This window comes from Hemicordylus capensis, chromosome 1 (assembly GCF_027244095.1).
Source record: "Hemicordylus capensis ecotype Gifberg chromosome 1, rHemCap1.1.pri, whole genome shotgun sequence".
In the NCBI taxonomy this organism is placed as follows: domain Eukaryota; kingdom Metazoa; phylum Chordata; class Lepidosauria; order Squamata; family Cordylidae; genus Hemicordylus; species Hemicordylus capensis.
The window spans coordinates 346077920-346105564 of record NC_069657.1 but is presented as its reverse complement, the minus strand read 5'-3'; the positions used below and the strand labels follow the sequence as shown (position 1 = coordinate 346105564).

The window sequence follows — 27645 nt, the reverse complement described above, 5'->3', positions numbered from 1 at the left end:
ATGGCAGCCTGTATTGAATCAAGCCAGTACACAGGGCCTAATCGGATCTGATCCAATGCAGCACCCACTGGAAATAATGGAAACTTGAAGAGATGCCTATAACTTTTTTGTTTTAAATCATAATAGGCTAAAAGCCCCTGGAATGGTAGGCCCTTGTTAGGGCTTGATGCCACCCTAATTTCAGATAGAGCTAGATATTTCTGAGAAGGAAACTATAAAAGGGTGGTATATAAATAAAATAAAATAAAATAAAATAAAATAATACAAGCTTTAAGTGCAGCCCCCATTATGACTTTTTTGCTTGGATGCTTGGAGGCATGGGATATTAGTTTCTTCTGAGAAGGTTTTGCCTCTTAGCTTGCAGGCAGATAGGTGCCTGGGGTTCTGAGAAGGTAGTATACCCCCTTTAAATTTACTATATTAATATCTCTCTCCAATTTATCTGACAATTTGGCAGTGGAGCAGTTCCAATCAGCCCCACTACTGCATCAGATTCAATGCAATGCAAGATTGTTTGGTATATCCCACACTGAATTGGTATGAGTTTTAAATAAAAAGCTAGGCTTCATGAAATTTGATAAAGCCCAATTCTGCACTCTATACCGTGCTCATAACCTGGGGGTAAAAAAAATCTTGTCAGTATGTCCAGATATCTATATTATGGGCCTTCTCCATTTCTGACCCGAAGCTTTGGAATGCTGAAACAGCCCATCTCTGACAACTTTTAATTTGTGGTGTTTTATTGTAAACTGCCAAAAGATGTGAGTTGTTGGAGATATATAAATATGTTAAATACATAAATAAATAGGGTTGTACATTTTTTTTCTGTTTTGTTTTTGCCCCAAATCCAAAACACCCCCATTTTGTTCTTTGTTCAAAATCAACCAATACGAAACAGCCCAATTTTGTTCTTTGTTCGAAATTGCAAAATCCGAATCCGAAATGTTTTGGATTTTAAAAAATGGCCCCAGGACAAAACTACTGCTTGGGGATGGTAGTGCCCAATGGGTGTAAGCTACCACCCAAATTTCAGAGGAACTGGGCAACGGGCTGGATTTTGGTGAATTTTTGAAGTTTAAGATTTTTCCCATAGGGAATAATGGAGATTTCAGCAAAAGTATAGCTTCACGTTGGGTGGGGGAGGGGTGGCCCAGAGTAGGGTACGTCGTAGTGCCCAATGGGGGCAAGGAAGCTGCCAGAATTATTTCAAAGGAATTGGGCAGAGGGCTGATTTTTAAAGATTTAATGGAGTTTATGCGTCTTTAAAGTTCTTCCCCCTAGGGAATAATGGAGGTTTCAGCAGCCCCATAACTGCACTTGGGGGGCATCGGGGTGGCCCAGAGTGAGTGGTGGTGTAGAGCACAAAGGGTGCCAATCCATAGCAACCATGGGTTGCTAACCAATGGTGTACTGGGTTTTGTTGTTTCTGAGATGTTTTGAGTTTAGATTCTCTGGTAGCATATGAGAGTGGATTCATAGTTTGTTGTTGCAAATCTCATATGCTACCAGAGAATCTACACTCAGACAACCTCATAAACAACAGAACCCAGCACCCTATGTGCACTGCACCACCACTCACTCCCACTCACCCCTGTGCCCCCCAGGTGGAGTTATGAGGCTGCTGAAACCTCCATTATTCCCTAGGGGGGGACCTTAAAAATGCATACACTTCAACAATTCCTAAGATATCAGCCCTTTGCCCTATTCCTTTGGAATTTGGGTTGTGACAGGCACCCCTTGGGGCACTGCCACCCAACCCTCTCTTTTGCCCCTCTGGCCCCCTTTCTGCCCCGAATCTGGCCCAAAGACATGTAAGCTTCAGAAATTCTTTAAAAATCAGCCCTTTTCCCAATTCACTGGAATCTGGGTGGCAGCAGGCACCCATTGGGGCACTACCACCTGAACCACTCTTCTGCCCAAAGCCCCCTTTTTGCCCCAAATCCACCTCAAATAACATCAAGATCACACATCATCAACAATAACAGAGCTTTGCAAAGAACCAGGCAAATTTCCAAAGGTCATGCATATGCAACCCCCTCCCCGAAATGCAATTGATCTTCACACAACAGTGTGAAACAACAACAATGAAATGCACACTGCCCCACGCAGTGTGCATACTGCCCCACTGGTCAATGAGGGTAAATTTTACCCTTAGATTTCCTTCAAAGGAATAAGGAGGCAATTGCCAGCAGATCAGCCCATGCTTTTGCTGGCCAATCTGCAGGCTGGAAGGGCTGGAAATTCAAACAGATGTCAAAACTCGAAATGGAGACTGAAGGAGAAAGACTTTTCGCGATTGCAAAATGGAGTTCCAAAACAGCCGAAACAACAAAACATTTTGTATCCGAAACAGGGACATTTTGTTTCAGCTACAAATTTTTTTGTTTTGAGTGTTGGGCGTTTTGTTTTGGCTGCAGAACAGCCGAAATGGCCTGTTTTGAGCACAAAACATTTTGTATTCGAAATGAAACGCACACCCCTATAAATAAATATTAAGAGAGAGGGATATGTTTTGAATAGCACACGAGTCGTCCCCACATTTTGTCTTCAGGATAATTAAATGATATGGGATTTATTATGACATTGCTGCCGTAACTTAGAACTTAAAGAATTTATCATATGGGACATGACAGAAAGTCATTCAAATTCTCCCAATCTTTGGTTTACAATGAAAAATGCAGGCCTGTTTGAGAAGGAAGACTATTTCAGTCATGTGAAAAGGAACATTTATAGCATTGGGGGAAATTATATTGATGAAAATTGGGTGGAGCTGAAAATTGTACAATGATCTTTCAAAAAGCGATAGTAAAAATAAGAACTGAATGGCTGTGACTAATAATAAGGAATTAAATACACCTGTATCAATTATTCCATTCCACACAATAGTAAAAATATACTACTAGAATAAAATGAAATTTTGACTTTTTTTAGTAATAGATAAAAATTAAGCTTTCTGAGCACCCTAATATACAGTTTTCTCTGCATATAGTGCATTGTGTCAAAAATATATTTAGATTTAATTTTTTAAAAAATGGGTTCCATTTTTTAAAAAATGACTTGAATTCAAATCATCTCTGTTTGCAATATTCAACTTAAGTTTGTGAAACATGGTTATAATTTCAGTCTAAACCTGAAAATGCTGCTATTGCTTCTAGAAAATGATACTGCCCAAAACTTCATCCACAGCTTACACCTCAGCCAAGTCCAAGGACACCAGTCAAATTGTCCAACTCCTACAACTGAAGTACAGCTGGCATATAAACAACCTGATTTCTTTAGTTGTTGTATAAAATAACTTTGCTTCACTCAAAAATCCTCAGTCTCCTGAGCAAAAGAATCATACAAATTTGCCTACATTTCAATGTAGGTGAAATTAAATGCAATTCTAGTTCTGGGTTTTATCCTATTTGTCCAAAACACAGGTAATTCCTTCACTAGGCTGAATAGGATATTCAGTTATAGTTAGGCAGTGTTACTAGTAATGATGGCAACAAATGAATTTGGGGGGAAGGGTTTACGACCCTATGAGTCCATTCTGAATCAGACTCAGATTCTACTAGATTTGGGACCCAATTGATATTGACATAAAATGCCACCCCTTACACTTCTTTTCTTTCCCTATCAAAACTCATACAGCGCTGGTAGTGAGAGACAAACTCACTGCAGGGCTTCCTTTAGACCCTAGATACTGACAAAGGTTCATACAACAGCAGCATCCACGACCACCAGGAAGCAGGGCAAATGAAGTTCCCATGGAAGAACATAAGAAATAACTTTCCATATTCCAGGGACACATGTACACTGCTGCATGTGCTATCAGTGATTTTTTTTAAAAAGGGAAAAGGTTGGTGCAGAGGCCTAGGTTCCTTTCCCCCTAAGCCTAGCACAATAGGAAAACTTAAAAGACCTCTTCCCAGTCACTGATAAGATGGGAGGCAACTTCTCAAATAAGGCTTTAAAGCTAGGACTGTTGGCAGGGGCTTATCTATGGTAGGGCAGGCAGGGCACATGCCCCGGGCACCACTTGAAGGGGGGCACCATTTTTTAAAATAAAAAATGGTCACTGAAAACAAAATGGCCACTGCACATGCTCAAATGGCCTCTGTGAGGCCCTAGGCCATGCCAGGCCTTGCAGAGGCCATTTGAACATGCACGGTGGCCATTTTGTTTTCAGCAGCCTATATATATATGCCACTGCACATGCTCAAATGGTCCCTGCAAGGCCCTAGAGGCCAGTGGGGGGAGGGAAACCTTTGCAGACCCCCCCCGGCCTTTAGGAAGCCCCCCCCAAAGGGGCTACAGGTAATTTTTTTTTAAAAAAAAACAACTTTAATATAATATAAGTCACTGTACACATATTCAGTTTGGCACTATGTACAGAGAATCAGGGCTTGTGAATATTGAGCTGAAGCTTACGAGCTAGGATTGTATTTATTTGCTCTTACTTTGCTTCTTGTGATAAGTGAGTTCAATGTGATGTCTTAATAATATGGCTATTAATGGTGTTTGTCTTTGAATCAGTGTGAAATCCTTAGTATTAAGGCCCACTGGGAGTTTCTTGCTCACTTTCTTTCATTTTAACTGTCTTTCTGAAATACTAGAATATATTCCAAGCAGTGACACAGTTTATTCTGCATATCCTTTAATTATTTTAAGAGTATCTGGGAAAAGTCACATTCTCAATTTATTTTTAAAACTTATGTAATAGCTACAATGCATAGTAGAGAATTAGACAGGCACTTCTGTTTAGTTTTCCAAGTACACCTCCATATAGTATTTGGGTATTTCATGAGCCCCAGCATACTGAAATTTGTAGTTTTCCAGCATTTTTTTGGTCTGGCTACGTCCACCGCTAAATAGTTTTTGAAAGATTAAAAGATTAACAAGCTTGACTTGTATTTTTCAGCTGATATTATGGTAAAGTTATCTGAAAGATGGGTGTCAGATGTTTGGACAACGGGTGCTTGCCCTAGGCACTATTTTCTCTAGATACGCCTCTCACTGTTGGCTTATGGGCAGTGGATGGTTTGTACCAAGAGTTGGAGATGGAGGCACGCTTAGGCGCTGCCATACTCCTAATGACAATTGGATCAAGTGGATCAGGCAAGTGCTACTGGAGCAGCCATGAATCAAACAGTCTTTAAAGCTCACATGATGTTGATTAATGCTTTTTCCAGTACTTTGACTTTGACCCATCCTAGTTTAGTCAATGATGCTGAACAAGCAAAGTTTTGGGAAGTCTGAGTGGTTTTCAAATCAGGAAATACACAATGGCAGCATTGAAAATTACTGATCTTAAGCACTAGTTGAGGATAGACTGGATACAGAGCAGTTTGGTTGCAACCATATTGACAGGAGCTGTATTTCTCATCTTACCTCTCCATTTTCCAGTGGATGGATCTTGGAGTAATATGAAGTGCATATAACTTCATCATCTTTTGCATACGATGGAGGTCCAGTGCGAGGAAGAATGTTGTAGCGAGTCAGACATTCTGTGTCTGTGATAGCATGATATTGCCAGGGCTGGTAGTTGACACCATCCAACGAACGCTCCAAAATCCAGTTTCCAGGTCGTGGTGCATTAGCTGCTTTTACAATGACATAAGCAATCTGAAAGACCTGGAAAGTAAAGAAACAATCAGAATAACTTGGTGTGAATCTACATTTTCTTTTGTTTTTTGCTTTTGTCCTCTGCTTTTTAAACAGGCTGATTCCAGCGAATGTTAGCTTTATGCAATAGCTAAGTTTTAGCTCTGGTTGAGAACTAATATTAGGTTATACCTTGGCATCAAGGCAGCATTCCATACACAAGACTGGATAGCAACTGCAGTCATTGCAGCAGCCTCTCAAAAAGCTGCAACACTGAAAATACCTTGCATCTCCTGATCTTGCCTGGTCAGTATAAAAGGTTCTCCTAGTCTGTACTAAATGAGGGAATGATGAACCAGAGCTTCAGCCACATTCAGAGCCAACTCTTGAATAGAGCAGAAGTGAATCGGACTGCCCATGAAACCATCTAATTGGAGGTCCCTCCAAAGAACTGAACTGATGGCAATTTGAACATGCCTAATGATAATTATTTCATTTTTAGACGCAGCTTGTGTACCGTTTTTTTGTTTTTTGTTTATGTTCACTGGCACTGCTCAAGTGGGATTATAGATAGATAGATAGATAGATAGATAAATCTTTATTGTCATTGTCCTGTGCAGAACAACGAGATTGAAAAGAATCTACAACCACTACTACAGGACCTAACAAGAATAATCTAAACATATACCCATACGCCCCCCTCCCATCAACCCACTAAAAACCCACTAAATTCGGGGAAATCTGCACAAAATATAATAATCTGAGGAAAACAGTAATGCAGCTATTCCCAATATCTCAACCATGGCTCAGATACAACTTTCGATATGTTTGCATGGTCCTTGATTGAGCATAATGAGCCTGACCAGTGTATAGAACTCATGGAACTGTCTGCATCCATGAACTATTTCAGCTGTTATGTTTTCATGTTTCCTTTTTGATATTTTACAGCATAGTCTACTATCTCTAGTTCTACATATTCAAATATGGGTGCTATTATGCAGAAAAGAATGTGTCCAAAGTGGCAGAACAGACAAATGAATATGCTCCAACAACATGGTGTTCCAGTGCTCAGACACTTGCACAATCTTGCTGTTATTTGTAGCTGTTATTTGTAGGAGCTGTAACAGCTGTAGCTGTTATTTGTAGGAGCTGAGCCCTGAAAAGACCGAAGGGAGGCACGTGAGGATAACATCAGCAGCATGCCTCCTGAAGGAAGGGGGTTGAGCAGGTGGAAGGAGAAGGGGGAGAGGCATTGGCAACAGCTATAAGGGGTAATCAATTACTGGTAATAAAGAGGGGTGTTGGTCGCGTAACTGGGGGTAGGTGATGCATAGCCTGTGAGGAGGCATATAAGGAACCAGCCAGGGATGAGGTGGGGGCTGGTGGAGAGTGTGAAGGGCCCCTGGAGAGAGGCAGACACAAGGAACAAGCAGCCTGGGACAGAGGAGGAACAGGGTGATGCTCAGTCCCCTCACTGTCCCTGCTCTGAGGCCGGTCTCGATAAGCCTAGCCTGGCTGGGTAAAGAAGACAGGGACGTGCAGCCAGACATACTTATAAAATCTGGCACACATAAAGTCCACATTGGAAGACTCTGTGTTATATTTTTCAAGGCTATGGATTACTCTTCTGATTTGGGGAGAATTGGGGGGGGGGCTATTAAAAAAAATGGCTAAAACTGGTTTGTTACAAGCCAGAATTTTACAAAAGGTTCTGGATCTGAAACCCAACCTAGGACCATAATTCCATCACCATGTGGAGGAACAAGGACTTTTGATTTTATATTAAAAAATCTCTTCCCCATTTCAGAAGCACACAGTAAGTAAAAGTGAAAGTACTTTGATTGTTTCTGGTTTTGTGGTTAGAAATAATTTCTCACTTTGCCTTCTAGCCATTAAGGGATTAAAAGGTGTGAAATTCTTTTAATTCCTTCTAAAAGGTCTTCCTGTTCCTGTAATGGGGAAGGGGAAAAAAATCAAAGGGATGTCCCTTTTCCTCCACTTGAGAGTAGTCCTAGGGAGGGCTTCAGATCCAGATTTTTTTGTAAAGTTATGTCTTGAAACAAGCTAGATTTAACCATTTTTAGCCTCCCCCCCAAAAAACTTTCAAAAATACTCAAAAAATAAGGGGATTGACCAATTGTCTTCAAATTGACCACAGGGGACTCTGACGTCCTTCCCCACATATGTGGTGGCAAGTTTCAGCACTCTAGGACCAACCAGTGGTTTTTAGTGATTTTGTTTTCAATTTCCCCATTTACCTCTATGGGGGAAAATCCGATTGCATTTTAATAATGAAATTCTGAAGTATTTTCAAAATTAATTTTAGTATTTCAGAATTAATTCTGAATTTACCAATCTGATTTTTTAAATTACAAAAATTTGAATTAAGATTGTACAGAGTTTCCCCCTGATTGTGAACCGACCTGAGATCTTGGGTTAGGGCAGTATAAAAATGTACTAAATAAAATAAATAAATACATAAATTTTGAAAAAAATCTGAATTTTTGAATCAAAATTTGCACAGGCCTAATACACAGTATGGGTTAGCTGCTGCTGCCCTATACAGATTGGGGCTATTTACCAATTATCTTCAAATTCTCTACAGGGGGCTCTGACATCCTTCCCCTCAAGTGTGGCAAATTTCAAGGTTCTAGGACTAACCAGTGATGTTTAATTATTTTTTTTCCATTTTGCCCATTGACCCTATGGGGAAAAAAGTCCAAATTTAAGTCAGAATTTGGATTTAAATTATGAATCCAATCTGATATCATTGGAGCCCATAGAATCCAAATCCAATATTGTCAAATTCAATCAGGTCAAATCTGAATCCGAATCAGATTTTTCTGAACGTGCACAGGCCTATTATTTATTATGATGGTATAGATTTAACAGATATTGATTTTTTAAAAATTGTATTATTGTCGTCGTAATCTCTGGGAGAAAACAGGATACAATTAAAAAAGTAAACTAAATCAATAAATAAGATTAGAATGTAGCAAATTCTTCTGAGCACACATATAGACACAAACTTGACAAAATATTCAGCAAAGATGTGCAGTTCAGGGACTGGGGCCAGAGATCAATCTCTGACTTACAGAATTCATCCATGACATAAAGGAGAATGTTACCATGCACTGAAAGGTGATCAGGTTTGCATATAAAAATTCATCTCCATCACTTTTGTAATGCACTGCTATAGATACCCTTATGGATTCTATCTTGGAGGAAAGAGGTTGCCTGTATGTCACCATTCCTAGCATGGTTTTGCTGAAAACAACAGAGAACCATAAATTTCATTTCAGGGTTTCTGAAAAAATGTATGGTGTGAACAGGAATATAGTGCTGTGTTCAATTTTGGAGTCAGGAGAGGAAACGAGAAGGATAAGGAAAATTCTGTTGTGGGAAACCAGAAGACAATGTTCCAGATAGTTAGTTGGTGGAAGCTTGCGTTTTCAGTGGAACATTGCCAATTCACACCGACTGAAATTCTGGAACATTATAATTACAGAGTTGAACAGATTAAATAATTAAAGCTGTTTCATGTTTTTTCATGGTGCCTTGGCAGCTTTTTTCAATGTTGGCACTAAAATGAGTAAAGGAGAAAAATTGAGATTTCACACTAATACTTTGTTACTGTGACTAAGTACTTCAGGGGATTCCCAACAGAGGATTTGGAGCTCAACAGAAAAGAATTTAGTGGTAGCTAAATTTTTGTTCTGGTTTAATGCCACGCTAAAAAAAAGGTACCAGGCTGACAGCCTCACTCTCAAAAGTATCCGCAAATGAGAGCACTGTGCTATTAAGTGCTACATAAAGCTTTGTCATGGAGCATTTCCTCTTATTGACCATCCCTCTGCTCTGACAGTGACTTGTAGAGATCTAGCAGAAAGTAAGCTATTAAGCAATCATGCTTACCCAAGGTAAATCCATTTCCATAAGGCTAGGTCTGCTAGAAAGGAGAATAGTTAACTTACCAGAAAATGGACTGGCAAAAGAATGTAAGAATAATACTGCTTGATCAGATTAAAGGCCTATCTATTCTAGCAACTTGTTTCCAATTCCAGATGTCCCAGATGCTTCCACGAACACAAGAGGGAATCAAGGCAATAGTTCTCCCCTACACTTTGCCCCTTCCATCAACTCAAATACAGAAGCATTCTGTCTCTGAATATGAAGAGTCCATTTATCATGTCTAATAGGCATTGATAGATTTATTGTCCATGAATTTGCCCAACCCAGGGGTTCTCAAATGGGTCCTCAGATGTTGAAAGACTGCAGTGTTGTGTGACTGCAATGGACCCTTGGCCACTGTAGCTAGGGATAATGGAAGTTGTAGTCCAATGACATCTGGGGATCCAAGTTTGAGAGCCCGGGTCTAATCCTTTCACAGTCAACACAGAGACCACCTGTTCATCTCACTTAAACCTCTCAATGGATGGGTAATTGAAATGAAAAGAGGATTGTAACTTTACTTTTAAATCTGGGGCTTATAGGCAGTTAACATCTATGAAGTTGTTTATAGACAAGTACGATACAGAACAACACAAAAAGATAGATCGTAACTTGGAAAACCATGGCTATAAATGGATAGACATTGATAAATCTGAGGGTTGGAGAGTATCCCCCCAGACGAATATATGGGACATAAAAAGGACCTCATTTCAGTCTCCCATTCTAGCTCATAACAACAATTCCTTCCTCTGCTCCACGACTGTTTTCATTGGCCAAGAGAAGGATGGAAAATTGCTGCAAAGCTGGTCTAAGATGTGAGATACTGAAGAGACAGCAAAGCTGCTGTCAAGAGTTCATAAGGCATTGTATTATCTGGTTACATTGTACCACGAACAGTAAAACAAGGGTCAAGGCAGGATCATCTTTATTCTGGCACCTTAAATGAAATATTAAAATAACAAACTAGACATGCCTAGGGTAATAACATTCTTAAGGGACTGGGCTTCTGTTGCTTCTAAAGATCTTAAATAATGCTTCAATATTTGGCATGTGGAGCATTTCCATGACTGATCATTACCAAAACTAGAAAAAAATGAAATATTATATTGCTGTTTTGATCAATCTATATTGAGCTCCAACAGTACTATTCAATACCTTTCTATTTGCAAAAAATATATATGGCATGATGGCTATATGGGGCCTCCATTTTGGCAGGCAGTATACCTATGAATACCAGTTGTAATTGTAAGTAATCTCAAGATGTCATTGAAATTCTTTCTCATCTTTTTACAAGCAGATAGGTGGGCTGATAAAAGAGGACAGCACAATGACTCCTGCTACTCTTATGTGACATTTATTCTATGACTGCAACATTGTGATGGGGAAAAAGGCAATTATGGAGCTTCTGGCTTCCTCTGCTATTTTAAAGGTGACATGTTTCTATACCAGATATAGATATTCTATCTATAGCAGATTCTGAAGCCTCTCAGTTGACTTTGTCAAGCCACAGTGAATTAGTTCAGATGTAACACAGTGTTATGGTTAAGCCTGGTTCCCCATGACATCCCCAAGGCTTGGGTGTTTTCACTCCCTCTTCCCATGCCTGTGCAAGTGTCTACTTCTAATTTAGTTTAGAATAAACCAATGTTGGTGGAGCTGCTCATAAGAACCACCGGGATCAGGACTGATCCTGGTGCTCCTTGGCCAGGTAGCCTGGATTTTTTACTCTGGCTAAAAGTGAGGTTAGAAGGCACACACATGCCCTCACTGCTCAGTCATCTAGCCAACCGGGCTGCCAGCAGCCATGTAAATGATAAAGAGGCTAGGGGAAGGAGCGACCCAGCCTCTAACATTTCCACAAAGCACCATGCTGCTCGTGCAATGTATTGTGTTATTCCTGGAAGCCAGGCTTCATTTCCCTGGCCTCCAGATAGCCACATTGCTTGCCACAATGGCAATTGTGTGGACCAGCAAGCGGCGTGGCTTCAGGAACACTGGTGGTAAAGTGGGAGAAGGTAGGAATGATCCTACCTTTCCCCCACCCCTCTCTGGCCCTGGGGTTCACTGGTCATGGGAATGACCTTAATATGTTTTAAAAGATGAATGTCTAAATAGCATTATTGAATAGCTAAATATAATAAATCCCATTTTCTCAAATTAGCCATTAAACCTGAAAAGGCTGAAGGAAACATGATTCTTCCCCTCATTCTCCCACTCCCTATCCCATCACCCCAAAGGGTATTTACTACTTAAAACAAAACTGGAATTCAGAGTGAAATGTTAGTATAATATGCTGAACACTGGAAGTGTGAGAGCAAGTAAGTTAGAGGCTCCAGTACAGCTGTTGATTCTGTACCTTTGGCTTCCTCCATACAAACAACAAAACAGTCAGTTAAGATGGGTTGTCCTACTGGGGAACTGAATAGCTTTTTTTGGGGGGGGGATCTAGGTATTCATAGCATGTAATAAATTTGTCCTGCTAGGGACCAAAGTCTTGCAGAAGAGTCAATAGGGTTTCCACTAGTATGGTCATCTGGGTGTTCACCTGCAAAATATAACTGAGTATATAGGGACTGGTGGTTGCCTTGGGTGACTGACTATTGATCTCTTTACTCACAGGAACAATAAACATTATAAACATTATATATTTCCTGAGGCTCACACTAGCATAAACAGACAATGTCACAAGATGTGAATATGTGGTTTTGTTGTTCAGTCTTATAGCTCTCACTCATTCCCTTCCTGGCATTTCCAACATAAACCTTCTACCCTCTTCTTTTTCTCACAAAATGACAGAGTAAACTGTAGCTAGTAGTTATAGCCACAATGAATCAGACCACTGGATGTCATTTATAGCAACAATGCAATGCAGTTTAAATACGGCTAGAGTGTATTTTACCCTCTCACAAAATGAACAAATTTGAAATCAATTGGTCTGTTTGGAGTGCCTGGTAATTTAAGGTTCTTTTCCTGTTTGAATACCTCAGGAAACAACTCTATCTTACAAGAGCATCTTTTTGATTTATTCTCATGGGAAGCCATTTTCAGTTTTCAGCTGCCAGCTTTTGGAGAAGGAGGACAAGGAAGAAATGGTTTAGTTTTCTGAAATCTCCCATTGCATTTATATTAATCAAGCCATACAGCTTATTGGGTCATAGCACTGAGCTGAGGAGAGAGAAGGAGAGAGAAAACTGTGAAGCACTAAAATCAACATTTCAGTAACTGGGTTATATTCAAAGCTCTGCTTTAAAGATGATTGCTCCCTCTAAAGATCAACCACGTAACAGGTTAGTATTCATTTAGTATTGCTCCTAGTAAGTGTGATGTTTGTTCTAACGTGCTATCAGATGAGTTAAGATAGGGAAGTAAAATAGATATTTGATTGAAATCACCTAGAGAGGCAATTTGAAAAATCAGACTGTATTTTTTCAAAAGAAAATCCATGTTACAGTTTCTCAGTGCTGTAAGCTGCAATTAGTGCAGAATAATAGTTTAACCTTAGGAATGTGGCCACCAGAGTACTAGTTTGGGGGCAGAACTATGGCCCTTTTCACACCTATATTATATCAAGATGCACAGTCTGCCTATTTGCTTCTGGGTTCAATTAAAAGTACTGGCTTGGGCCTTTAAAGCCAAATAGGTAGGGAAAGATAGACAGTTTTAACAATGGAGAGAATAAGAAGTGGAGTCCCCCAGGGAACTGGACTGGGACCACTGTTTATAACTTAATCATAAACGATCTAGAAGTTGGGGTAAGCAGTGAAGAGGCCAAATTTACAGATGACACTAAACTAAAGACACTGGCCATAGCCTTTTGGATAGGGCGGTATACAAATGTAATAAAGATAGATAGATAGATAGATAGATAGATAGATAGATAGATAGATCTGAAACAGATTGTAAGGAGCTCCAAAAAGATCTCTCCAAACTGGGGGAGTGGCAAGAAAATGGCAAATGCAGTCGATGAAAGCAAATGTGAAGTGATGCATATTGGGGCAAAAAACCCCAGCTTCACATATACACTGCTTAGTGTATATGTGACGTCTGAGCTGTCAGTGACTGACCAGGAGAGAGAGCTTGGGGTCATGGTGGACAGCTTGTTGAATGTGTCGACAAAATGAGTGTGGAGAGCCTAAGAAGGTTCCGCAGGGAGAGCGGGTTCCCTTAGCCCGGTTTCCAGTGCCTGTGAGAATAGCCTCAATGTGTAACAGTTGTGAAAAAGGCAAATTCCATGCTAGGAACCAATAGGAAGGGGGGAAATGCTAATATTATAATTCCCTTATACAAATATGTAATGTGGACACATTTGGAGTACTGCGAACAGTTCTAGTCCCTGTATCTTAAGAAGGACATTGTAGAAGTGGGAAAGGTGAAGAAGAGGGCAACCAAGATGATCAGGGGCCTAGAGCGCCTTCCTTATAAGGCAAGGCTACAGCTTCTGGGACTTTTTAGTTTGGAAAAGAGGCAACTACAGGGAGACATGATAGAAGTGAATAAAATTATGCATGGACAAAGAGTGGACAGAGATAAATTTTTCTTCCTCTCTTACAACACTAGAACCAGGGTTCATCCCATGAAAGTGATGGAAAAATGGAAGTACTTTTTCACCCGGTCTGGCCTGCTCAATGGCTCGGCAGCCACACTTGTAAAGTGGAATCCAGCTGCAGTGGGGGGAGAGGGGGAAGTTCCCCCTTTAATCTTAAAAAATACGCCACTGTGCGGTGGGATGGGGTCAGTGGTGATTGCAGCAGGCAATTGCAGCAGCTGTGGGATGGCGTGGTGAGTTCCAGTTCTCATCCTGCCTCCCAAGTGGAATGTGGGAGGTCTACAGCCCCAAGCCAGCTGCGTGCACACATAAAGCCCCAAAACGTGCTGCAGACTGGCCCACACTCAATTTGGGAGGCAGGAGGGTAGAGAGTTCCCCTTAGAGTTGCACAGTCCTCAGTAACCTGCTTTCAGATGGCACAGAGTGCTTCCAGGGAAACTGAAATTGCAACCACTGCCTCCTCCCATGTGCACAAGCATTAGCCACTGCACATGTTTTTACTTGCATGTGGGCAGCCTTATTCAGGAAGTCGGATATTTAAATAAATAAATAAATAAATAAATAAATAAATAAATAAATGTTATAGCCAACATCCTCACTAACCATGGGAGGCGCTGCATGAAAAGCAGCTCTACTGTGTTTACTAATTCATAGCCCCGCTGTGGAACATAGGAAAATAGGAAGCTACCATATATGGAGTCATACCATTGTTCAATCTAGCTCAGTATTGTCTACCAAGACTGGCAGAGGCTTCTCCAACCTTGCAAGCAGGAATCTCTCATTTTTATGAGCACTTCCAGTGAATGCAGAGATAGGTGAAAATTGCACCTCCCTGTCTGTGCTAAGGGACTCTGGATTATTAAACTCTGCAGAGGCAGTGATTTGTATGTAGTGCTTCTGCATGGCAAATGGGGATATCAGCCAATAATAAATAAACAAACTCAGTTCATTAACTGTTCCTCTAATGAACAATGAAATTGGTTTTTAATCTTAAAATATCTTTTTCAAAGTGTTAAGCTATAAATTTTCAGCCAGGTCCATAACTTTTTTTTTTGTGGGCTCCTTTCATACAGGATACACTCCATCATTCTGATACGGTATTTCTTATCCATGCTTGTTTTTAGCTGCAGCCAGTGTTTCTTCTAAGGTGTGCGCACGTGCACAGGCTCACAAATTTTTTGATGTCTGCTCAGTAAATTTTAGATCCCGCTCAGGTTGAATTAGGAAGGCCCCACTCTGAAAGCATGTGTGCACACACTGCCTTGATACTGCTGCCCAGAACAAAACTCATTCCGCACACGGATGAAGAAAATTACAGAGAAAACTGGCTGCAGCATACTATATTATGCCCTGGTTCACACAGTTTTTCACATCTAGGTTTAATGAAATTAGCATGATTGTGTGAACCAACGCCCAAGTGAGAATCACAGATTCATCTCAGGCCATACACCACTTTGTCATCGGTTAATACAATCATGCGGATGTCGGTAACCCACATTAAACCTAAATAGAAATGATTGTGTGAAATAGGCCCATCTGTATGATATGGGGCAATAAATAGTATTGGAATAGAGCATTCAGTTAGTGAGGCTATTCTCACGACTGTCCTGGGGGGAGGGGAGGGCGTGGGGGCAAGGTAAGTTGAGAGCAGCCTCAGTGGGAAAGCTTCTTTCCACTTACCTTTCACTTACCTTCCCACTTACTGGAAACTGCTTTCCACTTACCTTCCCCCCAGACGACCAAGCAGGTTTGCTTCTGCATGCCCACACAGACAGCTTTGCTCCATGCAGCTCCATGAAACACAGAGCAGGGCAGAGGGATCTGGGGCCAGAACTTTTTGTTCCAACCTCCGGATATCCCTCAATGCAACAGGGATTCCCCACCCCCTCCAATGGGCACTCTATGCGCCCATCTCTGTGATTCCTCGAGCTGCACATACTGTAGTGCTCTCTTAACCCCGCTGGGAGACTGCAGGGCTCCTGGCCGGCACCAGGGGAATCCCCACAATGCACTGGGCATTCTGTTCCAGGGGCAGGTGTGGGACAGTGCCTCCTGGCACCCCGGCCGTCCACACTCCCAGAGAAGGCAGCTGCACATCTGGGTGTGCAATCTCCACATTCAGACCAACAGAGTGGATCGTCTGCAGGGAGGTAAGCTTTTTGAAGCTTCCTCCCCTGCCCCTTCAAGCCCTGTCTCACACTCCTATTCTGCCCAAAAGGTCTGCATGTGAGGAGGGATTTCTATCTGCAGGGAAATTGGAAAAGCCTTCATTGACAACTGGGCACTCAGACTGGTTCTGTGGTTTCAGGAGAGAAAAAGAGAGAGAGAGAGAGAGAGAGAGAGAGAGAGAGAGAGAGAGAACGAACAGAAGAGGCAGGTAGACCTATTGACCTGAGCTAGCAAGAGGGGAGACTATACCTGTCCTTTCTGGATAGGGTTACGGGCCTGGATTAACACACAATATCCTGGTTGAGAGCCAAGAGACCTCTGGCAACCCTCCATTTTGATGGTTTCTATCACATTTCATGAGGGCATGCTCAGAATTCACACATGTCCATTGGATAACCAGGAATGTGGTAGTTAAGTACCCATGAGGGAAAACATTAAGCATTTTGTGCGCTGAAGACACCATTCTGCCCCAATACATATAACTTGATTTTCTTCACTTCTGTGGTTTCATTTAAGCCTTAAACCATGTGAGTGTGAATTCAAGTACCTTAATCCTATTCACACACAAGCTGGGAAGTTCTAATAAAAGAGGGAGATCTTTCAATCTTTCAAAATACAACATGACTTCAAAACAAATAATTCAGAATCTATCTTTTAAAGGTCAAAATGAACAAACCTAGAGACATCATACGCTCACTCTCCCTCCCCCCCAACCCTGCATGGAATGGTATGTGGCTCGTTAGGTTCCACAGTGAATAAGAACTAACAGAAATTTTGGCTGAAAAAATCACTAGGGAAGAAAATTAGTAACACCCAAAGCTGTGGATATTTTAATTAAAGCTGTAATCCTAAGTGCATTTAGGTGGAAGTTCATTCTACTGAAATCAATGGAGCTTACTTTCAAATAGCATTTTAGGATGAGTGGATAGCAAGAAACAGCTTCAAGAATTGTGTGTTTGTTTTATTTTGAAGGTTCTGTTGAAGTATATTCCAGCTAAACTTTCATAACAAAGTGACACAAACAAACAAACCTAGCAAAAAAACCTTTTACCATGCTTTCTAAAGTCATCTGATATTATCTATTAAAAATTGATTTTTTTTCCTCTTTAGCATTTAGAAAGTGTAATGGAACATCACTTTGGCTACTAGGAGCATGACTGCCACATGAGGCAGATATTCAATTTACAGCTTGTATTGAGCTAAATCTCTGACATGGTGGGCCCTGGTCCTGGCATCGCTCTTTTCTTTTATTGATAGGACTGCACGTGCCCCTAAGGACTGGGGAGTGGCAATTATAACCCCAATCTATAAAAAGAGTGAAAGGAAGCAACCTGAAAATTATCGACCCATTAGTCTCCTTAGTATAGTCAGCAAAATGTATGCTAGGCACATGTATGAGTGTTTATTGGATTGGATGGATTCTGAAAATATCCTGGTGGAGAAGCAAACTGGCTTCCGTGCAGGTCATTCTGTTATGGACCCTGCTTTAATACTACAACACCTAGTCGAAAAATATACTTCCAAATCCAACTTTGCTCTATATGCAGGATTTGTTGACTTTAGAACTGCTTTTGACCTGATCCCCAGAGAGAAACGTTGGTGTAAGCTACTGAGTTCATCAGTAGACCAATGTTTGCTTCTTTTGATGTTCAAATTATATGAAAACTCTTGTGTAAGGATGCATTGCAGTGGTCAGGGACACCTCACCAAGGGAATGCCAAAATTCAGGGGAGTCAGACAGGGATGTATTCTGGCTCCACTGCTATTTAACTTTTATATTAACTCTCTTGTCTCCCATCTAGATAATTTAGACCATCATCCACCAAAATTAGCAGACAGACATCTTGCTATACTTCTATATTTATTGATTTATTTAACATATTTTTAGACCGCCCAAAACTCACACCTCTGAGCTGTCTTGTGGTAGCAAGCATGACTTGTCTCCTTAGCTAAGCAGGGTCTGCCCTGGTTGCATATTAATGGGAGACCTGACTGTGAGCACTGTAAGATATTCCTCTCAGGGGATGGAGCTGTTCTGGGAAGAACAGAAGGTTTCAAGTTTCTTTCCTGGCTTCTCCAAGATAGGGCTGAGAGAGATTCCTGCCTGCAACCTTGGAGAAGCCGCTGCCAGTCTATGAAGACAATACTGGGCTAGATGGACCAATGGTCTGACTCAGTATATGGCAGCTTCCTATGTTCCTATGATGCTGTCATTCTCTCAAAAACTCCAATAGGTCTAAGAAGAGCTCTGCGCTCCCTTGCTACCTATTGTGAAGAACCACTTTTAGAAATTAATTATAACAATACTAAGATCCTGGTGTTTGTGAAGAAACCAAAGATTCAGAACTGGTCACTAAATGGGCACAGGTTAGAACAAGTTAATTATTTCAGATAGCTTGGCGTAATATTCCAGTTCCCAGGCAGAAGGGGTGTACACAGAGAATATGTAAGGCAGAATGCACACAAGAGTGCACAAGCCATCCAATCTTTCCATTGCTCCAGGGGTGCCCAATCTATCCCTTCCTCAATAAAACTTTTTGGCTAAAGTAGGGGTGTGCATGGAACCAGCTGGCCCGGTTCAGTTAGAGTCCAGACCGGATTTGAACCCAACCAGGCCAGTTCAGTCTGGCACCCCCTCAACTCTCCCGCCAATGGTTTGGTTCAGCCGGGCGGGGGAGTGTTCGTGAATGTTTTCGGTTAAAATAAAATTTTTTTAACCTTACTTCCTTCGGGGGAGTTGCTGGAGGTGGCGGGGTGTGTGTATGTGTGTGTGTGTCCGTGGAGGTTCCCCTCCCCCTGCTGGCTTTTTTATGCCACCCTCCGGCCAGTTCGGCCAGCTGTTTGGCCTTCCTTGCTCGGTGCAGCGGCCATTTTGGAGGCTGTGCACCTGCGCAATTGGCCTCTGTGTGGCCCAGGGGCTGTTCTGTCCAGGGTGAGACCGAACAGGGAAGATTCAGTTTGACCCCAGGCCTTTGAATCAAACAGGATCAACGTCAAACTTATCGAATGTTGAACCTGTTTGCACATCCCTAGCCCAAAGTACAAGCACAGATCCTATATGGAGCTCAACTCTTTACATACTCCAACTGCTCTAAGCTGGAAACTGCAATCTAAGTTCCTGAGGAACAATTACCCCTGCTAACTTGGCAAAGAGGCACCTTTTAACATGGTGATTCTCTTTGTTTAGCGGGGGAGAGTAACTGGCCCTATCCACTTCCAGAACAGTACCTCCAGTGACTGTTGCTGGTATCTATCATGTTTCTTTTTAGATTGTGAGCCATTTGGGGACAGGGAGAAATCAAATCACATAAATAAACAAACAAACCTTAAATCCCTGGGTGCCTACTACCCACCCCAAGTCTGTGCCCCTAGGTGCTCTGCATAGGGAATAATGGGCCAGTTTGAGTCCTCATTATTCCCTATGGAAAAATGCAAAAAAATTGAAAAATATTCAAATAATCATTAAAAACTGCAGGAGTGTCTGATTGCTTTGGGTTCAGTTTGAGTCCCATTATACCCTATGCAGTTGGGTTCAAATTAGAACCAAACCGAGGAGGGGTTTGAGCAAAACCAAAACCGAATCTACCCACTCTGGTTTGAATTGGGTTCGAATTCAAACCAAACAGGCCTAACCAGTTTTGTGCACATCTCTAGTTGCTGAAGACTCTTCGTTGCATGATAAGAGAAGACCTGTGGTCCCCTATGAAGAAGACTTTACAACATTGAAGTTTTGAAGTTCCAAGAAAAACCATATTGACCCTTTTGGGAGAATATAGTAACTCTTATGAACACTTGAAAAAGGAATTGAAAACAGCATTGTCACTGAGGTGCTGTTGTCTTTACATCTAGTTCTGATTGTAAATTGAGTTCTTACATCTATCACGGACTATAGAGTTCTCCTGCTTGATTCATTGTTGATTTGTGCATTTCATGTTCTGTTATTTTTCCTCACATGATTTAGTTATATTATGTCTAAATCAGGGTTTCTTAACCTTGGGCCCCCAGATGTTGTTGGACTACAACTCCCAGAATCCCCAGACATGGCCTTTGTGGCTGGAGATTCTGGGAGTTGCAGTCCAACAATATCTGGGGGCCCAAGGTTAAGAAACCCTGGTCTAAATGATTTCATCATTTTCAATAGAGTTTACATTTATATTCATTTCTTGTTCCTCTTTTTTATTTTATTGGATCTGTCAGGTTGTGATTTTTATTCCCAAGTTCTGAACCTTTACACTATTTGTGTTGTGCAGAGGGCAAGGGTTGCATCTTTTGAGGCAGAGGACAAAACTTCATAATGGAAGTTTCAGGTTCAACCCAGTTAAATGAATCTCAAGTAGAAGAGTTGGAAAAGACCTTCTTGAACTCTTTGAGAGCTGCTGCCTATCAGACTAAACAGCACTGGGCTAGGTGGACCAATTCTAGTATTTGGCAGCTTATTGTTAAATATATATTTAAACCTATTTTATCAGTTGCCATGGTCCCAAGTCCAGGGATATATTTGCATAACAATGGACTCCTCGTACATGGCTGCACTCATCTAGTTGCTCAACACATCGTTGGTGCTGCCAGATTTGACAGTAATAAGCTGGGTAACTTTTTTTTTAAGAAGCAGAGAGCCTGAACCCCCAGTGCCCTGTTCCTACCAGGGGCTGATAACACCAGCCATTTGGATCCTGATGCAGTGTCTGAAGCATTGTTCACATTCTGTAATGCAGAGGACCAGCCTGGGAATAACATATCCAAGCACTTTGTATGTGCATTGTGTGGTTCCTGATTCAGCAGGGGAAGATTGCATGAAATTTGTTCCATTTAATGTGTCACTTACAATAGACTGGGGTGCATATCCATGTAGGTATGTGCATGGTATGTTCATTCCAGTGGAACAGTATGATATGGATTTAATCTATTATTAACTGCATATTCTTAAACTTCTTGGCATTTTTCCACCCATGAACATTGATGAAAAATGCAATAAAGCCATGTTTAAAAGATAAGAGCCCAGAAAATGACTAAAATTCTGTGAGAGCAGGGCTTTATTTTTGTTAATGTGATTGTTTTCTACAGAGAGCACTGTCAGTGCTTAATAATATAGCACACAAAGCCCATTTTGAATTTGATATATGCAGTATTTAACAGAGCTTCTTTGTTATTCACTTCAGTCTTTGATTGAGAAAAATTCCAGAAGTCTTTTATTTAAAGGATGCCAAGTTATTTACATTCCAATGAGTTGTGGGCCATGTTGCTTTTCTGGTTCATGTCTCCATTCATCAGATTCACTGAAAGAGGATTCGTAAAGAACAAGATTAATGGAGATTTTCTCCTACCTTCCAAAACACTCACAAGAAGCAGGTCTGCAATGGAGGAGACAGGAGCCACAGAAAACAATAAAAACTGGGAACACTGAAATTTAAAAGCAGCACACCAAGTCTTTGACTAGCATTAGGGGTGTACACGGAACCGCCAAACTGCGGTCCGGCACTGGGGTGGGGGGTTGCTTTAAGTGCGGGGGGAGGGTTTACTTACCCCTCCCGCCTCTTTCCCACTCTGGCGCCCATAATGTTAGTAGTAATTGGGGCGGCAGGATACCTACCTGCCGCTCCTTCCCCCTTTTCGCTATGAAAAGCTCCCAGGAGTCCTCTGCACACGCGCACATTGTGCGCGTGCTTCATGTCTCTGTGACATGCGCACGTGCGCAGAGGACTCCTGGGAGCTTTTCATAGCGAAAGGGGTATCCTGCCGCCCCAGTTACTACTAAAATTACGGGCGCCAGAGCAGGAAAGCGGCGGGAGGGGTAAGTAAACCCTCCCCCTGCTCTTAAAGCAACCCCCCCACCCGAACCGAACCGCCCAGGTCCGGACCGGTCCGGGCACATCCCTAACTAGCATACATCAGGAAACAGAATTCTGGATACAGAGCCAGCTTGAATGCCTGCACCGCCTGAGGTGATAACCAATTCCAGTCAAGACATCTCACTTCCTGAACCATCCGTGGTTGTCACCACTCCCGGCTTCACCACTCCTTGTTGCAGCCTATCACAATTTCTCAGCTGGCTAGTGCAGCACTAGGTGACTGGATGGGTTCCCCCCTGCCCTTGCTCACTCTGACTAAGAGAGAAGAGAAATCACCCAGCTGCCTGGTGCCGCACTAGCCACTGGAAATTTGTGATAGGTGGTGCCTGTGCCCTGATGCTGATCAAGCCCCCAATGCCAGCATCAGAACTTATGCACAGCTCTTTGGAGACCAGATTAACCAACATGCCATGCATATGTTCTCAAAATGATCTGTTGGCATTAGGGTGCTTGGCCAGCATCAGGACACATGTGCCACCTATCAGCATATCCTAGCTGGCTACTGCAGCACTGGGTGGGTTCTCTCTCTCTCTCTCTCTCTCTCTCTCTCTCTCTCTCTCTCTCTCTCTCTCTCTTTCCCTCCCTCCCTCTCGGAGGGAGGGAGGGAGGGAGAGAAATCCACCCAACTACCTAGCATTGCAGTAGCTGGCAGGGAAATGGCAGCAGGTGACAAGGCAGGAAGTGGCAATTGGTAAGGCAGGTGAGGAGATGACCCCTGCAGTGAGGGTGGGCTAGGATACCCACAACTCACCACCCAAGGTACAGGCACCACCAGAGGCCAGCGCTGCACTTCGTCTCATTGGCAGGCCACCTCTGTCTCGATATGCAAACACCCTGAGAAATTTCACTTGTCTTATCAAGTGAAAATTGACATGACAAGTGAAATTATTGCTTGGCTTCCCTTGAAAATTACCAGATGTTTCACCTTGGAAGGAAACCGGAAGTTCTCTTTGAATCACTTTTTCAATTTTTTGGCACTATCCCTACGGGGGCATACATAGTATACAATCTGACTGGGCTACCAATAAAGAAAGTAATACAAAAACAAGATGAGGTGATAACGGAAGCATAAAGATGGCATGTTGGAACAGAACTGCTCCACAGTCATTCATTTATCAAATGCAGCCTAAGAATACTAGTCATGGATATTAGAACACAGTTACACTAGTCGTTCTGTGCTTAATAATGTGAAGCATTCAATCTCACTTCTCTAAGAGAATAATTCAGATTTATTAGGGGAGGCAGCAGGAAAGCTACACCAAGTTACTAAGAGAGATAGCAACTAGGGCTGTACACAGAGACCAAGAGTTGATTCAGAAGCTTCTTTGAGATGGGTGGGGCAATTTGATTTGCCATGTCGGATGAATGTTGTCCTTTTATTTGGCGCAATCTATAATAAACTATAGGTTTCTTAACCTTGGGCCCAAGATGTTGTTGGACTACAATTCCCACCATCCTCAGCCACAAAGGCCATGTCTGGGGATGATGGGAGTTGTAGTCCAACAACATCTGGGGGCCCAAAGTTAAGAAACCCTGAACTATAATACAGAATAACTAAATGCCTATAACTTATTTATTTCTTGGCAAAATGGGGTGAAAATGCAGGGATGGTTGTCCCTACATTATGCCTGCCACGTCGCAGATAAATGGGTGCAGAGAATTCTGTACAGGGACATTTTAGAGTTTTAGGTTTCTCCCCTATTTAAAACAAATAATTCTAGGTAGAACTAATGGAGTCTACTTTCCACTTCCTTCAACATCCAAGCTACATTAAGAGTTTAGAATGAAATCCATGCTGTAGCACTCTAGTGGCACTACTCTCTCATAATCATTTTCTCACAAATACTGACCATGCATCCAGGTTCAGAGAACATAGGGTTGTTCTCACAGCCACAGATTTCTAGGTGGGAGGGGATTAACCCAGGAGTCTGTGGTCTTCTGGGGCACTGGGAATCTTCCCTACCCAGCAGTTCTGAACTTGGGTAGCCCAGATCCAGTGAGATAGCACATAAATTGAGAGAGCTACCATACCTTTTTCTTTGGCTCATCTGTAGCACCAGTGCATTTTACAACTGTTTCTGGGCTTCTTTATCAAAGAGTTTTGTGGAAAGTGGGGCCAGGGAGAGGAGAGCTGCTACAGTACTAAGGGCTGCTTCTCTGCTGCTCATGCAAGGCATTCTGGTACATGTGGAGACTACAGCTCCCGATTTCAGCAATGGAGAACGCTGCTGCAGCGTCCATGTGGGCGGCGCGCAAGCTGCAGAGCCCAAAGGAGGTTCTAGTTGTCTTGGAGGCATATGGTAAGAATGTGCCTTCCCTCCAGCCCACCCCCATATGGTCGTGAGAATGAGCCCCGTGTCTTGCTGCTGTCGACTCTTGCTTGTTACTCTCTCTCTCCTCCACACCAGTAGGTGCAGAGCACAGCATAGGAGCTTCCACATCCTCCATACCATGCAGACCATCAGGAAAGCCCAGCAGCAATACCCAGTTTGATTCCAACTATTTCTCTGTAGTCTTACCAATGTACGTATGTCAGACAGCCCACCATAGCTTTATAAAGTTCCTCAAGACAGTTATCTAATTGGTGCAGCTGGACCCAACAAACTCCTGCTATTCTGCTGTCCATCATGCAGTTTGCAAAGTCCTACTGGGATGGGATAGTTAACAGCTTCACAAGTGTGGCTTGCTTTCTTCTTCCTGGAACTCCTGGCGGGCTCATCTCATAGTATTAGGGCTTAGCTCTGGGCCCAGTGCCTGTCTAGCTGGCCTCCCCAGGCTTATGTATGGAATCCAAGCTGCTGTAGGGCAGGGATTAGGACAGTCATCAAGATTTATTCCGCAAGATTTCTTTTATGTTTTATTGTGATCAATGAGCATGTGAGAGCATTCAGAAGACTACTGTGAACTGCTCAGGGGCTTTCTGTATAGGGTGGTATATAAATGCAAACAAACAAACAAACAGCCAAAATCTATAAAACACATTAAATAACATGTGGAAAATGTCTCTATGGGAACAAATGCAAAATATTTTTATTTGGGCACACATATAAGACACAAGTTTTAGCGGTATAGAAATGTAATCAATAAATAAATAGTGACCAAGGATAGCTAGGAGGATACTTTATAACATGCACATATTGTAATTGAGGTGTGTGTGTGTGTGTGTGTGTGTGTGTGTGTTTTCTTTCTGTTCTGAGGTCTAAGGGACAGTATGAATTGTAAACTTGAATTAATCAAAACACATCTCAAAAACTCCCTAGAATTTTCTTGGATTTGACAGTGTGGTCCTTATGATAAGATACAAGTTTCCATTTTTACTGTAATTGCCTCAGTCTTATAGTACACACTGTAAAACACACTTCCATAACTTGTAATATTCACTAACAAATGGCTCATAAGCCACAGGAAACTGTAGCCTATAGCAAAGGGTAATTCACTACACTAATATTATTCATATTGTGCTGAAATGAATCATTAATCTACATAGCACTAGCCAATGAAGCAGGAAATCTCATTGTGTATTGCTCCCACCTGCTCTTCTAGCTCAAAATAAATCCATTAGGAACCGTTTGTGTAATTTAGCCTGCAGAACAGTGTCACATGGAGATATACAATTGAACAGCTACATGCATAGCTATAATATTAGTACTATGTATATAGGAATTACATATAGCTTTTAATATTTTGATAATTAATTAATTTTTTCAAACCTGTCTTTCATGGAGTTGCAACATCAACAGCAAACTGATATACCCTGGGTTCCACTGTGTATTTATTCTGCTGGTTTGGTCTAACTAATGTTTATTCTAAAACACTAGACATGTCAGTTGCAAATGCATAACTTTGTCATTTTGGGAGTAGAATTTGAGATCAAGATCACATTACTATTGTCCACTATAACCTGCAGCTAAAGAACTGGCTGTGTAATATCTACCTTGGAATGCAAAGCAGTATAGATGACAATGGTTTAGGGTTGTTTTATTCTTAATTAACTTTTAATCTTTATGGTTGCAAAGCTGTCTCTCAGCACTTCAGCTCAGCATAAACTTGGTGAGTGTTATCTTTTCTAAATCATAACACAGGCATCTAGTAGCAACAGCTCCAAGAGGTATCATGAGCTTATATTATTTCTCTCATTCATTCATTCATTCATTCATTCAATACATTTCTATACCACCCCAAACCAAAGTCTCAGGGCGGTTCACAATCATAAAACAATACAAAAGCACAAAACATTAAAATCAATTAAAACTCAAAAAGATTGCCTAAAAACAAAAACAATTTACAATATTTAAAATTACAAAAGCTAAAAGGCCTCGTTAAAAAGATGAGTCTTCAAAGATATTTTAAAAACCGCTAGAGAAGGGGAAAAGTCTTATGTCAGCGGGAACTGCATTCCAAAGTCTTGGAGCGACAACTGAGAAGGCCTGTCCCTGAGTGGCCACCAAACGACTTGAAGGTAGCCACAGACGGGCCTCCCCTGACAAACGCAGTGGACAATGGGGATCGTGCAGAAGAAGTTGCTCTCTTAAATACCATGGCCTAAGCTGTTTAGGGCTTTATAGGTTATAACCAGCACTTTGTATTTTGCCCGGAAACTTATTGGCAGCCAGTGTAACTCCTGTAATATAGGAGTAATGTGGTCTCTTCAAGATGATCCGGAGACCAACCTGGCTGCGGCATTCTGTACTAGTTGTAGTTTCCGGACTACGTACAAAGGCAGCCCCACATAAAGTGCATTGCAGTAATCAAGTCTGGAGGTTACCAGCAAATGTACTACTGTTCTGAGGTCATGAATCTCAAGAAATGGACTTAGCTGGCATATCAACCGAAGCTGATAAAAAGCACTTCTGGTCACTGCCTCAACATGAGATACCAGGGAGACGCTTGAATCCAGAAGCACTCCCAAACTGCGTACCTGTTCCTTCTGAGGAAGTGTGACCCCATCTAGAACAGGCAGGTCAATATCGTTTCCAGAGTAATAACTCCGCACATCAAGTATTTCCATCTTGTCTAGATTCAGTCTCAGTTTGTTATCCCTCATCCAGCCCATTACCACCTCCAGGCAGGCATTCAGGCAGGATATGCCTTCTCCCGATGAAGTTGGCATTGAGAAATAGAATTGGGTGTCATCAGCGTACTGATAGCACCCAGCACCAAATCCCCAGATGATCTCTCCCAGAGGTTTCATGTAGATGTTAAAAAGCATTGGAGACAATAAGGAGCCCTGAGGGACCCCATATAAAAGCTCAAGTTTTGAAGAGCAACAGTCTCCAAGTGAGACCATCTGGAATCTGTCCGAGAGATAGGAGCGGAACCACGGCAAAGCAATGCCTCTTACACCCAACTTCCTCAGACGTTCCAGAAGGATACTATGGTCAATAGTATCAAAAGCTGCTAAGAGATCCAAAAGGACCAACAGAGTCACACTTCCTCCATCAAGTCCTAATTGGAGATCATCCATCAGGCTGACCAAGGCAGACTGTACCCCGTAGCCCACCCGAAAACCAGTCTGAAATGGGTCTAGATAATCACTTTCTT

General features: G+C 41.9%; 1 protein-coding gene across 10 annotated transcripts in view; it reads right to left on the bottom strand.

Annotated features, from left to right (window-relative positions):
* The window catches only part of LAMA2 (laminin subunit alpha 2), a 759697-nt gene that overhangs the window by 418370 nt on the left and 313682 nt on the right, over positions 1-27645 (bottom strand). For all 10 annotated transcript variants that reach the window (XR_008313916.1, XM_053286200.1, XM_053286222.1 and 7 more), the window contains exon 4: positions 5377-5619. Coding sequence is in view for 9 of the 10 variants with exons in the window: in XM_053286200.1 (XP_053142175.1) it covers positions 5377-5619 (243 nt within the window). In the remaining variant the exon portion in view is untranslated. The remainder of the gene's footprint in view (positions 1-5376; positions 5620-27645) is intronic.